Here is a 14191-nt window from a genome sequence, read left to right as displayed (position 1 = left end):
TTAGAACAACTTCAGAAAAGGTATTTTAAGCCAGCAATTTACATTTAGCAATAAGTTGTTCAATTTTTTCCATATCATAAATAAAAATGAAAGATTAATTAATTAACTGACCTTTCCACAAGAAGAAACTACTGGTAGTTTAAGGGCTATTTTTGCAATAAAAGTCAGCTGCAGGTTAAATGAAAATAAAAATATTTATTTGTAGTCTTCTTTTTATTAAGTTATTAGTAATACTGTATAGTGCTGTGTAAATAAGACCTAACCAGGAAAGCAATTCATCACTTGTTTTCAAATTACGGCTGTATGGGTTTTTTTTGCAGCTATGTTACTGCTGAAACAACTCATGATAAACTTGTGTTCTACAAGTAGTCCAAATAGGCCACCAAATATCTATCAATCTGCTATGGCTAAACAACAAAGCATGGAAATCAAATAAGCTGTTCCTCGAATAAAGCAGCTTAAGCAAAGCTACATTAAGAAAAATGCCAGGTCAGATTCAGAGATCCTGCTGAAGCAGAAGCTGCAATGACGAAGAAACAACAATTCATCACGGCTCGAGAATATAGGATTCCCTCTGGAAAAGTTTAGCAGACTAAATATGGGTCTTAGGAATACAGGTGAAGTGGAAGAACACAATGGGAACCCTCTCTGAAGCATAAAAGTGCAGATTGTAGTGCAAGAGTATCAAAAGTCGAAAGAAGTAAGGAAAACAGAAAAAGTGCAAGCTGACAGCCAAAAATGACACTGTAAGAGCTGGAAATTGTTCTGAGAACATTTCTTTAACAGTTTTGCTTTGCGACTGAAAGATGTTCTTTTAGAAGATACCTTCCTAGAGGAAACAGCTGTATTTTGTTGTATCCAGCTCTTGAAACTTATATTACCATTTTCCTATTAGACTATATAAAGGCAGAGATAAATAAAAAGCTCCCCTGCAAGGCGGGGGAATGAGGGACATAAGAGAGAAAAGTAAGATGATTTCTGCCTGGTTATTTTTCAAATACATGGTGGGAATGTGCAGCTCTTTTTCAAAAGTTGAGAATAGGAATCTTTAAGACACTGCCAATTGAGAGGAAAGAAGCTGTGGGCTGATTTTAGATTCTGAGATGCACTGGAAGATAGTAAACACAAGAAGGCATTGGCATGCATACCAGCTAGTGGGGTAAGTTTGAGGAAACACTGAAGTTGACAATCAGAAGATAAGATTCATTACTGTGACCAGAACTGGGAAGATGCACTGTCAACATCTCCTTCTATGCTATGCTTCACTCACATGCTGTGTAGTTTCACAATCATTTTCCACTGAATCAATGCTTACAAGGTGTGGTTGATACATGAATAAATCACTAGTGTGTCATACACCTCAACCAATACCTCAACTGTAGAAGCTCAGAGCTATCCAAGGGCTATCAGGAGTGAGGAAGAAGGAAATTATACATACAGGGGAGCAATAGTTTTAAATAATATTCATGCCTCATAACTTCTTTTATCTTATTTGGATTGTAGTTAAATTCCAGTTACTGCTTAGCATCGGACTTCACTGCTCCAATTCTGATTCCACATCTTCAGGTTTTACAAAAGGCTGTCCAAGAATCTTTCACAGAAACAACACACGGAACATAACTTTAGATGTGTTAGGTACTTATTTTTTTCCTGTATTATGTTGCCTGGTACAGTTGCATCAGAGTAAAGATTTAGGTTTTGTAAAATTAAACCTTGCATGCTGCTACATTTTTATTCATTATCAAGAAAAGGGAGGCTTTTGGTTGAAAAGAAGTGAAATCTTCAGGCTGGGGACATTATGGGGACATTACACCTTTACATGGCTGAGGACACACCAACTTTCAGTACTGTGAATGCAATCTAAATTCACTAGGGCAGGCCAACAGCCATTTATTCCTGAATTCTTGCTTCATCTTGTCTGTAGTTACAGAGGACATTGGCTAAAAGACATCAGAGTTTAAAGCCCATATTCAAAAATGGTGCTGCCCACTGTCCCATGCTCCTCCATTTGGTAATGGCAAGAGAGCATTAGATAGAATAAGTGTGATGGCTGCAGCAAACTATATTAAGTCATGTAACTCAAGTTTTTATTCTCCCTCTGCTAAAGCCTCTATGATTTTATGATGTCTGCTTTAATCTGCTTACATTCTATGTAACATACCAGCTGCCCGTTAAAATCTTGATCTAGAAAATACTGTGATAAAAACTACTGATTTTATATCTTAAGTCAATTTTATAACCACTTTGGCTGGCTACTTGTGGTATAATCTCTGTATGATACGTCGGAACAATTTTATGAACTTTGAGATCTCTTCCAAGGTAGGCCATTTTATGATTCTATGGTATTTCTTAATTTTAGTAATCCCTCTGATTTTGGCTGAATATTGCTTCAGGTTGATTGTACTCCACGATTAGTAAAAAAGAAAACTCAAGAGACAGAAGCAGTACTTGATAGACTCAAACTAAACAAAGGTTTAGAATGAGACGCAAAACCCTTATTGTAGATCACTGGATTCAAAATTACTCATGCTACTGTATTAAGATATAGCCAAGTCTCTACCTTTTTGATCTTTATCCAATTCTAATGCTTGTATACACACACAGAGAAATGAGGGAAACGTCTCAGCTATAATTAATCTGTATGCACAGAGTACAACAGATGTGCACAAGAAATTGTACACAACAATTATACAGTGAAGGATACAGTGAAGCTGAATGATTTATGCGTCTGGAATAACTCTTTTTATCTCCAGCAGATAAATTAGCCCATATTCACAGGATAGCTGCAAGGGTATGAGGCAGCAAAAGCCTGTGACTGGACTTTGCACCTAATAACCAAACTGAGAGGCTGCTAGAATGCCACATGGCAGTGAACAGAACTGCTGCTGCCATCACAACCTCCAAGGTCAGAAACCACAGAATTTTTACCACCCCATCCATATCTCCAGTGGAGAGGGCATCTCTGGACCTGCTGGGAAGACAGAGATGGGAAGCACAGTACAAGAGATGTTTTTTATGACAAGACAAATCCTCTACCCAAACTACCTTGAAGAATCAAAAATTAGCAGGCAGCTTGGTGTGCTCCCAGCACATACTTGGGACGCCAGGCTAAACCACATGAGCCTTCTGATCAAGCACAGCAGGTCAAAATTAGCAGACAGCCTACACTACCAGGGGCAGAGGCTGAGACAACTTCAAGGCAGGAAGATCAGTGTACAGGTATGAAAAAAACTGCCCAGGCTGTTACAGTAAATGACTTTTATTTTTTAAAAAATGAAATAACCGTGAACATATTAACAGGCCTGCAAGTGGCACTACAGTACAGCTGGAGATAAGGTCAATACATTTCCCCATGTACCTGGACAATGAAATCCATTGCATCAATGCTGACATTAGTAAATTCTGAATACAGTTCTATCAAGCAGGAACATTTTACTTAAAATAGTTCTGGACAAAGTTGACACCAAAAATTAACTTTTCCTTCACTTTGGAAAGGATATATGTTTTATAGATGTTTTCAGGTAGCACTGGTATTGGGTGAATATTGCCTGCAGTCACCAGTGCAGGGAGAGATGTACAACATCTCCTTGTGAGAACAGAGTTTATACTCCTTTTTTACTTTTCATTCTGAGGAAGCAGGGTGGCGTAGAGAGAGGGGGGAAGATAGGTGAGGTAATGTGGGCAAGGGAGGTGGGATGTCAATTTCTATTCAATTCTCCTTTGGCTGTTTTTGTGCTATTTTGGACTGCTTTTTAAAAATCACTTCTTGATTTTATTGAAAGGAAGACTAAATGTAATACACCTTTCCTTGAAAATCCAGGAACAATTGTGGTACTTCAAAAATACTAAAAATATCTACTTTCATGAAATATTAACTGTTTCACTACAAACCTATTTTTTCACTAAATACACAATTCTCTTATTTCTGGAGTCTCCCTGGGGAAAAAAAAAAGTGGGTTCTCCCTTTAGTTCTGCAACTCTACAGTGTATAGAGAAACAGCTAGAAGAATGGGAGTGCAGAGAATAGCTTTATCCTTTTCCTTGGCCAGTATCTCACACAGGGAGTTTTGAATTTCTGCAGTTGGGCTACTGTTGGTCACATTCTTTCAGCAGTTATCAACCAAGTCTGCAGTAGGACAACCCACCTCCAGCACGTTCTGTCTAACTTTGTGGAGACTAAGTAGGCATGAGGGAAAAAAACATCCACACTCTTTCTACCATTTTTGATCGTAATATGCAGGAACACCAAGTGGTTTCCATATTCTTTCAATTTGCAAAAGGCCACAGGAAAGGGATATGGCACCTTTTAGAATCTGGAATTCTGCATTTAAGAGCGCAACCTTCCATTAGACCTTCGGTGTTGAGGCAGCGTAGAAAACAGTGGCTGAAGAGTGTAATACTGACCACACCAGCTCCCAGTGAGAAGCTTTTGCTCCTGCAGAGGCAGTCATGTGCAGTCCCTGGATATACCGTGAGCAAAAGGCCTACTTGACAGGGCATTTGGAATTAGCACTTCCTACGATCTAACTAGTTTAGATTCATGAGCTTTCAGTGTGCCAACAGCATCTTTCACTGCATGGTAGATAATGTTCTTCACCTGCAACAGGAAAAAAGAAAAATCAACTTCTACAGACTAACAAGGAGAGTATTACATAGCTATGTAATCAGCTTTGACAACTGAATTTGTAATAGTTGGCAAGTATACATAAAATATATACTATTTTGCTTCAGAATACCAACAGCACAAATTTTAATTGTCACAGATGACAAGTATCTTAGACACCTGCACTGATTTATTAACTCATTTTCTGGTCACCCAGCAACACATATTTACTTGTGTTGTTTTAAGATAATTCCTTCTCTTGTGAGAGCTAGGAGGAAGTGCAGTACAAAGTTTTATATATATATAAGTTTATTTTGAAAAAGTCCTTGTGATCGAAGTCACTTAGAGACTCACATGAATCAAATCTAAAAGCTGCAAGAAAATGATATGGTTTAATCCTATGAAGACTAATATGATGCAACAAATCATCTTGTTGTCTTTGCATGGAGGCTAGAAATACTTCAAATTTGTGAATCTTGCAGAAAGACAAGCCCAAGATGAGAAATCCACTAGTACTCACTGCTATCTTTTTCACAGTTACCCATTTAAGAATCAAAAGTTCTGTCTAGTTTCTGATTTTTTCTGATCTAAGTTTATCTGAATTCTGTTTCCAGGTGCTGAACAGAACAGTTTCACCTCCTAAGTGAGTAGCTCAATTGCACTTGCTCAACTAACTAGCAACAACTATCATCTTTTCCTGATGTACATGTGACCTCATTTTTGGTAGAGTTTATGCAGCTGTTATTGTCTCTGTGTATTTTAATATATAAAAATATAGACAGAGGTTTATATAAAAATATACATTAAAAATGACAAAGTTTTTTTAAAAAAAGATGGAGACAAATACAACCAGTATTCCTTTTCACAGGATTACTGAGTTGCACTTTTCTTGGGGTTTTTTTTTTAATAATAAGCATTATTAATTTGCAACTTTTTAATTTACAGAAACATTTCTGCATTTGTATCATCACAGCTGAAGAGGTACAGTGTTAGATGCCAGAATGAGAGTTGATACTACTTCTGCTTTCCTTTATAATCCCATGAAAACTCACATAGAAATTTATAGCAAGCTTTCACTGAATTGGTATGACAGAATTAACATTGTAGATTCTGACATCCTTGGGTGACATTCTGGAGAGTGACCATAAACTGTGTACTTCGATGAGGACAATCATTCTGCAGATCTCCACCCTCCTTCCTTTCACATACGTGTAATTACCGATACACAAAAAATGCTGACAACAAAATCTGCAAACAGAGCAGTTACTAAAGTTGCTTCAGAAGCATTAGACAAAATCCAACACAATATTCTATGGTCTTCTCTCTGTACAACTGACTGTCTTACATCCAGTGTCCTTGTGTATCTATTATGTTCTGTGCATAATTATTAGTTGAAGCAGTCACGGTTCCTCAAACCAAATCACATTTAATTTTAGGACTAACATATGTTGGATAAGACCTTTAAGATCATCGAATCCAACCACACACCTAACACTGCCAAATCCATCACTAAACCATATCCCTGACTTAAATAAGCCATTCGCTTTCAGAGGAGTTTTCCTTTAGGCAATAAAGAAACAAATGTAAGAGTACTTGCTCAAAAAACCATCTCTCTTCAAAACAAAGCACTGCTCTTTCCTTTTTAAGATTTTTTTTTTCTTCTGGTCTGCTCTGCTGTCATTAGGATTCAGCCATTCAAAAACTTATTAACACCAATGCGTGCATTAACCTAATGGGGGAAAGCTCTCTGGAAATGCTGAAGTCTATTACTAATTTTTGTTTACATAATACTGTAGACAGAAGTACTTAATTTTTAAATAATGTACCTATCAAATGAGAACCTCCAGATTTGTGGGAAGTCGTTACTCTTTCCTTAGAGATACATCCTGGCCAAACACAGGATGTATTTAATGTTCACTGACATAAAATGGTTACCTGCAGTTTATCCTCATGGTTTGTATGAGTATTAGACAGATGCCTGAACTCCTGGGTCAGACGGAAGCAGTGCTTCACGTGTTCGGGAGATACAAAATCTTCTGCCACTTTAATGCAGCTGTACAAATTATGGACCTAAAAATCCGTATCAAATGACTGATATATAAAGACAATGAACCATACAAAACAGAATAAAACCCCAACACCCAAAAGAAACATCAACAACAACAAAAACCAAACCCCCAGAACCCCCTCCCCCACATATTTAGGCTCTGCTACATTTACTCATCGAAACCAGAAACTGGCAGAGTTGTATCTCATAGTAAAATGAGAACAAAATACATGACATCTAACAGGTTTCCTGTTCTCCCATATATATTAGTGTTCCCTAAAGCAAGTTCTCTTAACCTTTGAATTTGGTTTCCTTGGCTGAAGTTTCACTACACAGAAATGCTTTCCCTCCATTCATCCCAGCTTTTTTTCCCCCTGTAATTTCATCAGTTATGTACACATCGTGCAGATATTTACATAACTTTTAGTAATGTAAGAACTGCATATGTAGAAAAAGAAACCTTAAGTGTGCAATATTAATTACCAGTTATTTTAAAACTGCAGCTGTTGTGCCTCCAATTCAATTCTATCTGTCAATATGGCCTAGAGTTGGTATAGTTACCTGATGGGGAGCACCTGCAGGGATGAAGACGGCATCGCCAAGGAACTGCACTATTGCCCAGCCTTGCACACCATACTCATCATATAGTCTCTTACGTAAGGTCTGGTCCAAGTACCAGCTTTGGTCATGAATGGGGTCATGATCTGGAGGATTTTCTTGGCCTTGTTCTTCTCCAACCTAGGGCCAAGACATGGGGTGGAAGGAAACCATGACACAGCACCTTGATATTGCTGGCTCACAAAATGGTCTGTATTTAAAAATTTAAGAAACTATTTCAAGGTAGAACATGATTTTCATCAAGGTCATTTAGGTCTTAAACAGCAACATGCATAGTATGAAGATTCCAGACCAGGCTGCAAACCTGTGAACATAGTAACTATCAGTGCCCTCAAAGACAGAAGTGCAATACCTACACACTTGATGTTGATAGCAATTGGAATCATTCAGCTGCTATAAGCAAGCTAGTCAAGGAACCCTGTAAGCTCCAGCTTTCTTTGCAACCAGCATACCTTCCGGAGAAGTTCCCGTATCTTTTCAGCATCCTTGGCAGCATAGATGTGCCACAATGCTCCAGGTTTCTCTCTTCCTTCATGGATTCGCTGCTTTGTTACATCATCAGCATCTCCCTCATCAATTGTTTTCAGAACCTCTGAAAGGGGAATCCATGTAAAAACTGCTCATTTTTTGACACAGAGAAGAGGAAGGAGCATTTTGAGCTACTAAATTCAGTCACACTGCAACTGTTGCATCATATAGTGCCCTTCCTAAGCCCATCACGCTTCATCTTAACAGAATTCAGTGAATGTGTCAATTGACAGCTAATCACAAAGCTCAGTCTTGAATTTAAACTAAGCTACAATTATTCAAATACAAGGAGAAGAAAGGGGAGTAATCTACTCTTTCTTCTCTTTTCTTCAGGAATGTACCTAATTTCTAGCAAAACTCTGCTGCTCACACAGTTGGAAACTAATGAAGCATTACTGCACTTTTAATTATGTGCTGCAAATGTTGCAAACTGCCTTGTATATTTGAATTATGTATCATAGAAATGACAAGCTTAAACAATAAAAGATACTCTTCTTACAAACACAATTGATTTTTAGTGTACAGAAAACAGCTTTCCTTAAGCATTACCATCGTCATGGCTCCCTTCCCCAATGGGAATCCCAACATACACCATGACGTTAACAGCATCAGACACATCCAAGTGCAGGTTTGTGGTACCAACTCGTCTGTCTTCTGCAGTAATTAGGCCTATAACAGAGTGCAAAATAAAATAACATTCTGTGACTAATCTCTTATAGAAATAACCTAGCTGAAAAACCTGTTTAAAAAGCTAACTTTGTACGGCAATGAGAGCAGAAAACAAAGTCCAACAGCAACTGAAACAGGTATATTCATGTCATGTGTAGCATAAGTAAAAAGTTTACTGATAACTAGTATTTTTATTTTACAGGAAAACAGAAGCAAACCTAGTTTACTCAAGTCATGAGAAAACAAGCATTTTAACACCAAAGCCATAACTTGTACTTTACAATTTTCTCTCTGAGAGTCTTTTATACAGCCTGTACTAGAGAACTTAGCTACCATAAGCACAAAGCAAGTCTTCCTATGCTTGGAGGCAAGAGAGAACTGCTTTAAATGGCATTAGCATCCTACTATGTGCAGCAAGTCAATGATCTGTTAGAAGTATAAGCCTCCAGCCATTTTTTATTTTCTCATACTAGCTGTAAAATCCATGACCAGCTGAATTCACAGCAGTTAGTGATCAACTCATCATTAACAATTCAGATTACAATTCAGTAAGGAGAAACACCTGCAGACTCAAGTGCTTGTACCTTTGCATGTTGAAGGAACTTGTGTCTCCCTCAAGTGACTGTAAGTAATGGAGAAAGATTTCAAATGTTTGCTTCTTAACTCTTTGACCTTCTTATTAACATGTTCCCTTTTTTTTCCTCTGGCCATTCAATAGCACCCTCTCTTTTCTACCTCTGCTCAACCATCTCTAGCAAGGAACATGGCAGGGAACCAGAATATTAAAAAAAAAAAAAAAAAAATCTTTGTATCAGCAAACAGTAACAGAAGCGTGCGCCCACAAGAGTTTTCAGGATCACCATCGTATTTATCTATTTTCTGTTTAAAATACAAGCTTCTGAAGTTAGGAACTCAACTCACTGAACAGTACCTATCATAAAAGACCAGAAACAGGTCAAAGTCCCCAGAAGGTGGGTAATTTTCCTCTTAAATACTTCAGTTGCTCTCAAAAACATACTAACTTTTCCTTGAACCCTGTATTGGTATTATGCCTGTTATATGTATTAATAATTGTTTGCAAACTTAATTTACTGTATGTACATCTCTTGGATACACAAGGCAGAAAAGGGCACACCTGACAGAGAGAGAGCTAATATAAGAATAGATTTGCAGGACTAAATGAAAAAAAAGAAACAGCAGGCTCTAGGATAAGCACTGTGTTTTGCCAGCCACAGCCTTGTGTAATGCCACAGCCTTGTATTTACCCTAAGTGTAATAAAGAGTCACAAACACCAGTATCTGCAGACCTATACGCACATACCGTATGCATTGTACATTTTAGGACCCAAGTCAGGACGGACAAAGTAGCTTGGCAGCCTCGAAGCCAAATTCAGTCTGCCATCTCTCTTGGTATATTCAGGAAGAGGAAGATTTTCCATCAAGTCCTCAAACCTAGAGAATAAAGACAGACAAAGGCAGGTTATCCTCCTGTAGCACCTACAGCAGTCCTGTCAGCACTGATACTAAAGGTTACTTACCTTGTAGGCATCATATCTCTGAAGTCCTCCCCTGGAGGCCAATCCTTTAGCTTTAGTACCATTGGCTGACCATCATCTGACCTGAGCCGTTCTGCAAGAAACAAATTAAGATTTCTTCATGCAGTACCTTTTTACCACAGCCCACTACCTTGTTAAAGCTGCAAGGGTTTTTGTACCTCTTACAATTCACAGCAAAATGGATCCTGGTTTTGTTTTGGGCTTCCAAGCAACATGATAGTATGATCAACAACAGTTTACCAACTATATAAGTATACATACACAGATATAATCACTGACAGCAGAAGTTTGACAGATCTTGCACAGCTGCTAAGCTTCAGAATAGTTTTTATTCAGCTTCAAAAGCCTTTCCAAAACATTCTTCCTTACTCCTTTTACCAAAGTCTATGGGAGTTTTATCATTAATTTCAAGAGAAGCGGTACTTCTATAAAATTAAAGTTATTGGTTCTTGTTCTGAAATCAATCCTAACTTCAGTGTAAAGCAAGAAACCATCGTACACTACATTCAAAAAAAGGTAAAGAGCAGGTGGTCACAAAGGAAGACAGCCTTTAGGTTTCTTTAATTCTTCTTTGCTGAAGGAACTCAAATTAGCAGAGTGCCAAAACCAAACATTTGTTCTTCACTTTAGGAGTTTTACACAAGTCCTGACTGGAAACAGAAACTGAGCAGCACAGAAAGATGGCATTACATATGCAACAGTGGATGTATGCTGTGACAGTACTGACCATATCAACTGCTGTTCTACCTCAGATCTTAGGGCTAAGAGAGTCTTTCTGGAAGTGGTACGCAACTAGCAGAGAACTCACTGTAACATTTAGAGAAAACCATAGCTCACTCTTCTATGAGATTTTTCACAACTCTACATGAAGCCACCAATTAAAAAACTAGGTGTACAACAGTCTTAAGAATTTAGCATGCCCATTTCCCCAGAGAGTAACACCCTTCACTGCTTCCTACCTTACTGAGAATTGTCAGCCAAACTGATCTAGCAGAGCTCCTGACAGCATTGGAAGAGAAAGCATATCTAAGAAATTAGGACTTGGAGATCTGTGAATCACATCTGTGTTACATATCAACATGCTACACAAGACAGCCCGAGTTTGCAATATAAAAAAATATTTTATTGAAATTAAAAGGAATTAAGAACTGCAGATATGTAGTGACTGAAGTGACTGATTTAAAGATAAACTTTGATAAGCTACAGATTTTAGAGAGGTGAGCGAACTGAAAAGCTCAAGGACTTGAATTTCAAGATGTTTCACAACTTCCCATATTCAAGATTTTGAATTTGTGAAGGATCTTTGATCTAAAGAAGACGCAGTTTGTAGGGAGGCTATTCAGAAAGGACAGAGTGAAGAAATACTTGGATGATAACACAGATCTGACAAATTACATGAAACTGGACAAACCCCAGAAAATATCAGCAAAGAAAAGCAGGTGTAAGAAGGATCAAAACAAAAACTCAGACCTTTCAAAAGTCCACTTTGAGCCCAAAAATATTAAAAGAAACAGCAAAAGATTGAAATTAATTAAAGTATCATATAGAATAATCTCAGTAACACCTCCAAAGTCAGTGGCTGTTCTACATCTCCTTGGTAACTTAATGTGAGAGCAGGAGCCAGCCACATATTTAAAAAATTTAGAATTCATGTAGTGCAGAGAAGTCAGAGACATTAGGTAATTTACCAACAGTTTTCATAAGAATTAGAATGTGAAATATCTGGACTAGCAGCAAATAACATTCCTCTATACTAGGGACTGAACATGGCTGAAGAAACTCTAAATAAAAGGTATCTAAAAGAAATTATCAAGGGTGATAAGGTTTTCCAACCTAGGTCATTAATATTTCTCATGTATAATGTGGTAAAGGCTTTGTCTAAAAGAAAAGCCAAAGGTGATTTTGCTGAAAGAAGCATATCTGTCTGGAGACAAACTGCAAGTAACATTTCTCAAAGATAACTTGACCCATACAAATTCACTATTTTCATTCATGACCCCAGCACAAAAGTGAAGAGTTTGTGAACTTTCCCAATTACTGTCAATACACAAAGACCACACCATTATATCCTCCAAGGCCATTTATTTCTGATTAATAACAAAACCAGTATGAAATTTAACAGTACAAAATACAACACTCTGTACTAACCATATAAAAAAAACAAGTCAAAAGCAGGGAGTTTATTGATTGGAAAATTACTAGGAAAGGAATATTCTTGGTCTGCAAATCTATAATTTTGTTGACTGCTGAATGAACATTCCAATAAGTCATCCAACAGTTCACCATTTCTGCAATATGCACACAGCAATAAATACAGAAAACATTTTATACACAACTCTAAAATCAGCAATACTGCAATGAACTTTTACAGCTCTAACACCTGTAACTATAAGACCACTCAGATCTAGGTATATACAATCTAAAATGGAGCACTCAGCTTGTCAGAAGCTCTTTAACCTGACCTATTATGTCCTCAGAAATTTTAGTTGGTTGGTTTCCCCATCCACACTTGACAGAAGGTTTTCTCAAAGACCTTGAGCATTAAACAAAGTGTTATCATGTGAGGCACACATATAGCATTGCTATTCATAATAGATATAAATTTGCATTTGTATGTCAGATTTACTTGACTGATGTATCCCACCAAATCCAAATTTTCGTACTGAAAGTCTCCATCTATTTTAGGAGAGCAGGTTCCCTTTAGTTTTACAATAAAACCTGAGGTTGAAAGGAGAGCAAAGGTAGACACATTACTTACTTTCTTAAAAATGGTAACTGAGGATTAATTTCACTGGGAAAAGTTAAAACAAACAAACAGGCAGTTTCCCATGAAATGGAGCATTTTTTGACACATGAAAGTTACACACACCAACACACTGCAGTAGACAGTTCTCTTGGACAGTCCTGCCCTAATCTCCACCAATAAAGCATTTTCCAGGGTGTGCTACATATAAGGAGCAATAGCTTCTTTGGATGAGACTGATAGGTATTCAGATTTTTTCTTCATTTATTTTTTAGGAAAATAGGTGGAAAATTAAGAGTTGAAGATAACAAGACAGACTGCTCAGTTAAACTAGTCAGCCATAAATATTACTTACTAGATATTATCTCAAAGCCATCCCAGAAGTCACGCACTTTCACGTCTGAAATTATGGCACAGTTCCTGCAGTTCACCAAATCTACATCTTGATCTCCAAATTCCAGGCTGAAAGCTTCTGGTTTCCAAAGTTCTGACTTCAACTTCTTATGGACACCAGATACCAGCACGGGCTGAGAATACAAAGATGAATGCTTACTCCACCATAACCAATTATCTTACATATGCAGCCAAACTTTCTTAAGAGAGCCAAGACTCCTGGCTACCACCATATAAAAGACACCACAAGTCTATTTTCATCATGTCTGGCTTTTGTGCATCAAGCAAATAACCAGAGTCAAAGCAAACTTCAGTTCCACGCCATGTGCAGTTGCCTTAGAAGTGGCGTTGGATTAGACTTGCCGAGGCAAGTGCGTTAGGTCTCCATGGCAAGGTGTTGGCAGCAGGTATAAGCTCTGTCAGAGGAGGCTGGGAGCTGCCCCATGGTGGACACAGATGGTTCCACCGGGCTCAACAGACCCATCACTGGCAAAAGCTGAGCCCACAACTGATGCTGGTAGCATTCTCTGTAATAATGAGAAAGGGTATAAAGTTCTCCACAGCTGACGCATGCGCGCATGTGTGTGTGAGAGAGAGAGAGAGACAGGGGGACACACAACACGCAGATGGCAGGCAGGAGGGAGGGAGAGAAACAGTTCTGCGTACACCAAGGTCAGTGATGGAGGAGGTGCTTGCGGCCCATTGAAGAGCATGGTGAGGCCGGCTGTCCCCTGCAACCTGTGGAGGACCACGGTGAAGCAGAGATCCACCTGCAGTCTATAGAGGATCCACTGCAGCAGAGGGATATTTGCTGGAGGAAGTCCATGGAGAGCCCATGCTGGAGCAGGTTCTGGCAGAAGCCGTAGGGAGAATCCCACTTATAAGCAAACTTTCCAGCAAAAACTGCCCACTGGGGACCCACGCTGGAGCAGCCCATGGAGACAACTCATGTTAGAGCCATTTGTGAAGGACACTATCCTGTGAGAGGAACTCCATACAGAGGAAGCAGCAGGAAAGTGTGAGGAGGAAAGGGC

General features: G+C 38.4%; 1 protein-coding gene across 1 annotated transcript in view; it reads right to left on the bottom strand.

The window, feature by feature from the left end:
- Positions 1–3243: 3243 nt before the first annotated feature.
- Positions 3244–14191, bottom strand: part of KDM3B (lysine demethylase 3B) — a 47980-nt gene continuing 37032 nt past the window's right edge. The window contains exons 17-24 of the mRNA XM_036391499.2: positions 13120–13291; positions 10004–10094; positions 9787–9917; positions 8346–8465; positions 7721–7860; positions 7212–7388; positions 6539–6673; positions 3244–4597 (exon numbers count right to left, since the gene is read on the bottom strand). Coding sequence (XP_036247392.1) covers positions 4517–4597; positions 6539–6673; positions 7212–7388; positions 7721–7860; positions 8346–8465; positions 9787–9917; positions 10004–10094; positions 13120–13291 — 1047 coding nt within the window. The 3' untranslated portion in view covers positions 3244–4516. The remainder of the gene's footprint in view (positions 4598–6538; positions 6674–7211; positions 7389–7720; positions 7861–8345; positions 8466–9786; positions 9918–10003; positions 10095–13119; positions 13292–14191) is intronic.

This window comes from Molothrus ater, chromosome 15, assembly GCF_012460135.2.
Source record: "Molothrus ater isolate BHLD 08-10-18 breed brown headed cowbird chromosome 15, BPBGC_Mater_1.1, whole genome shotgun sequence".
NCBI lineage: Eukaryota > Metazoa > Chordata > Aves > Passeriformes > Icteridae > Molothrus > Molothrus ater.
This window is presented reverse-complemented; position numbering and strand designations above follow the sequence as displayed.